At 39.8% G+C, this 4306-nt stretch overlaps 1 protein-coding gene across 1 annotated transcript; it reads right to left on the minus strand.

Annotated features, from left to right (window-relative positions):
* Window positions 1–353: 353 nt before the first annotated feature.
* Window positions 354–2923, minus strand: LOC104318198 (aspartyl/asparaginyl beta-hydroxylase-like). Its single transcript, XM_069776306.1, has 2 exons — window positions 2637–2923; window positions 354–1128 (listed from the first exon to the last, which is right to left on the minus strand). Exons 1-2 carry the CDS (start codon window positions 2921–2923, stop codon window positions 531–533), a joined length of 885 nt encoding a protein of 294 aa, XP_069632407.1. The 3' UTR covers window positions 354–530.
* Window positions 2924–4306: the final 1383 nt, after the last annotated feature.

The raw sequence follows: 4306 nt of genomic DNA on the forward strand, positions 1-4306 counted from the left end.
AGTGCACACTAAAATGACAGTTGGCTACAACCCATTTACAATATCTTAGTGTTCGTTCCCCAAACCCTGAACTGCTTGGTAATTACATCATAAGAACTATTACAACCATCTGCTCCCCTTTTGTAGTGTGTGGTTAGGGCTGGTCCTCCTGATGTAGGGACTTTTCTTTTGAAGCTTTAAGTATCCACTAGATCATCGTTTGAATAATCCTCACCTTGAACAGGCATTTCTGATTCCTCTGGTTCAGTGGCCACAACATCTTCTGTATGCTTACTTTCTGGCTCTGTGGCTTCATTCACTTCCTCCAGAAGGTCCTCAACAGCTGTATCTTGAGTCTCAGTCTTCTTTTCATGTTTTGGTTCATGGTCTTCATTATAATCACCATGCACTCTATCCTCTGTGTAATGTTCCATAGCATCTTCTAGCATTAGGTCAGAGTCACCTGGAGCTTCTGGATCACTTACTGTCTTTTCCACATCCATATCGTGTTCATATGAAACTGGAGCTTCATATGGTTCAGGCTCCATTGCTCAAAAATCATCTGCCAAAAGATCAGCATCTTTCTGAACGGAGTCTGGTGTCTCATATGCTTCTGGCATTTCATTCTCTAATTCTCTGAGCAAGTCATCTGTTGTAGGAGCTTCAAAAGTTTCTCCATGTATTTCTTCCTTCACTTGCCACTGGTCATTTACACTTTCATCTACATCTTCATGTCTCCCTCCAGGCTGGGAATGGAGAGCTTCCTGAAGAACAGACTGAATTTCCTCTTCCAATTCTACATCAGCATTCTTGTGCTCTGATTCAACATATGACTTCTCAGCAGGCTGGATGGTCTTCTCAGATTCTGGTGATGTTGGCTGTGCTGGGACAGATATTTCTTTAAGGCCTAGCAATACTTTAGCATCTTCTACATCAAAATCTCCATGTCCATCAGCATCATATATCCCAAGCTTGCCTAGAACTTCTTCATAATCTGCAAGTTCAAACCAGCCAACTGCTACTGATGTCCAAACTCCCAGCAAAGCAATTACCATAAACCAGGTGAAAAACGAGCTTCCAGAGAGGCCTTCTTTCTTTCCATTCTTGCTTCCTCCATGCTTAGTCTCTCTCTTGGAGCCAGGGCCAGGGCTGCAATGCAATGCAATGGTAAAGGCTATTCACTCTTAGAGAGTGTATGATTTTGAATTAACTTTATGTTTTTTTTATCTCCACCTTTCTGATGCTTTTCTGCTACTAAAAATGTTATTGGAATAGGGTCACCTTCATTTTTCAAATTGTTTTTAGTCATTTTTTATTTCTTCCCTCCCCTTGATCCAGTCTCTTCACCTTTCTGCCTATATTATCAGCCCATGCATTGTTGCTTGGTTTATTTCCATTTTGACAAGTTGCAAACTTGCAATTAGTTCACAGATAATGTGAGTATGTATTCCGGTAGCAGTAGCCTAAAGAGCTATGGTACCATAATTTTTGTACACATAAAGCCCTAAAAGTCAAAGTAATATAATCTTGCTCTTAAAAAGATATAGTAAATCCACCAAATTCTAGTTGTGTGACTGAATTTGACTCATAATCTGTATTTCGAATTATCATGTTTCCATTTTGCTGGCTACATGAGTGAAACACATGGGGATAAGGAAAAGTTTATTACACCTACCTTTTCTGGAATAAAATAGACAGCATCCAGGTTATTTTTAGTGTATAGGAGATAAGTGGATAGGAGTGTCCTGTGTATTCCCACTTACCGACTGTCATAAGACTGTTATGCTGCCTCTCACTGAAATCCCACATTGCAATTTCTTTAATTTAAAATGTTGTATTATTTTTATAGTTAGCAACTGAAGGAATATCTTTTTTTTTTCAATGTGTTAAAGTTTTGTAAAAAGGTTAGAGTGCTTCTGCATTGTACCTTGCTGGAAATGTAATGCAGAGGCATGTCAAAGAAGTGATCTCCATTATGTTATGGACAAATTAAAGCAGAAATAATAGAGGATTTGAGAGGATGGATGATCTTTCAAAAATTTATTGTATCCTTAATAATGCTTCTTGTTGTTCGTAGATTATAGAATCACAGAATCATAGAATGGTTTGCATTGGAAGAGATCTTAAAGATCATCTAGTTCCAAACCCCCTGCCATGGGCAGGGACAAATTCCACTAGACCAGGTGGCTCAAAGCCCCATCCAACCTGGCCTTGAACACTTCCAGGGATGGGGCATCCACAGCTTCTCTGGGAAACCTGTTCCAGTGTCTCACCACCCTCACAGTAAAGAACTTTTTCCTTACATCTAATGTACGTCCACCCTCTTGTCAGTTTAAAGCCATTACCCCTCATCCTATCACTATATGCTTTTGTAAAAAGTCCCTCTCCGGCTTTCTTGTAGGCCCCCTTTCAGGTACTGGAAGGCTTCTATAAGGTGTCCCTGGAGTCTTCTCTTCTCCAGGCTGAACAACCCCAATTCTTTCAGCCTGTCCTCACATGGGAGGTGCTCCAGCCCCCTCATCATCTTTGTGTCTCTCCTCTGGACCTGCTTAAGCAGGTCCATGTTTTTCTTATGCTGGGGACCACAAAGCTGAATGCAGTACTCCAGGTGGGGTCTCACAGGAGCAGAGTAGAGGGGCAGAATCACCTCCCTTGACCTGTTGATTACACTTCTTTTGATGCAGCCCAGGGTGTGACTGGCTTTCTGAGCTGTGAGCACACATTGCTGGGTCATATTCAGTTTTTCATCCACTAATACCCCCAAGTCCTTCTTGGCAGGACTGCTCTCAATCCCTTCATCCCCCAGCCTGTATTGATACTGGAGATTGCCCCTACCCCAGTGCAGGACCTTGCACTCGGCCTTGTTGAACTTTATGAGGTTCGCACGGACCCACCTCTCAAGCCTGTCTGGGTCCCTCTGGATGGCATCCCTTCCCTCCAGCATGTCAACCACATCACTCAGCACTCACTCTGATGTTGGAATCAATCATGGAGGTCTGCTGAGATTGTTATTCTGCATTTTGTCCCATTTCGGGTTCCTGTCTTTTGCCCATAAATGATCAAGTAAGTAAGAGTCTAAGACAATAAGAATGTATAGTTTCTGGCAATCTGTGTTCTAGGGACATCCTCGGCCTCAGGTTGCCTCAAAAATGCTCTAGCTAAGAACAGGTTGTGTGAGCTTCACTTTTAATATTTTTGGTTTCCACAATATCCTCAGACCTTTATCCCTTCCCTTGTAGTTCAAATCTTATTTATTGTCTTTTAAAATAGCAGTTATTAGTTTCTCTGTTTAAACTTAAGGTTATTCTCTGTGTCTTTTCTGGTATTAATATGTCTTACTATATTCTTCCTCTCTACTGTTTCACTGAATATTACCTGGTTAGGATATGCACCATTTTACTCAGGAGTTTCTAAACACCTTTCATGTTTCATGGGTAGACTGAATTATAACGATGCTTCAGAAAGACATTACATCTAATAAAATGACTAAGGTTGGTGACTTATTTTTAGCTTAGTTTCCTATGGAAATTAGGTTTATATGATGACACTGTCAGAAACTAAGTTTATTTCTTGCCTGTGATACCCTTATGCTCACTGCTGCTTCTGTTATCATTTGAAGTAATTTCTCTTTTATTTGTCTATCAGCTAGGAAATTCATTGATATGAAACTCCTAGAAATCTGAATTTGAGTAGTGAGATCTGTATTAGGATCTGTGTTAGTATTTCCTTTGAGAGGAAAGTAGTTTGCAATGCAGAAAATTTCTGTCTTAAGTACCTGGATGTTTAAAAGAATGTAAGTAAGAAAACACGGTAGGTTGTATAGGTTGCGATGTTTTGCTTGGGAGAGGGATTTGGATTCAGTACATTGGGATAGCAAATGCAGAAAGTTTTTATTTAGTGCAAGGAAAGTACGTGAGATGTACTTTGGATAGTGGAAAGAGTTGAGTGGGGAAAGAAGACTTTTTTTCATTTGGGTGGTAAAATATGGGTAAGCAAAGATTAATGTCTCCAAGAGACGCTGGAATACTGCATCCCTACAACATATTGAATATTTTGGCTTACATACATTTTATGGAAACTACTCAAATATATTGCTGATGAAGGTGAAACATAGACACATATGTGAAACAGCTATAGATTAGAGGTTTAGTTTAGCTAGAACCTAAACGAAAACCATGGAGCATTTTGGTTCTTAAGCCTTAACTAATAAAATGCAGAATAATTTCTTTTTAGATAAAAAAAAAAAATGTTCTTAAAAGCTGTTGCATACTTCTTGTTGCCCCTTAGCACTCAAACATCAAGCTTCTTTTGCATAAAACATCTATCA

Source organism: Haliaeetus albicilla, chromosome Z (assembly GCF_947461875.1).
Source record: "Haliaeetus albicilla chromosome Z, bHalAlb1.1, whole genome shotgun sequence".
Taxonomy (NCBI): Eukaryota; Metazoa; Chordata; class Aves; order Accipitriformes; family Accipitridae; genus Haliaeetus; species Haliaeetus albicilla.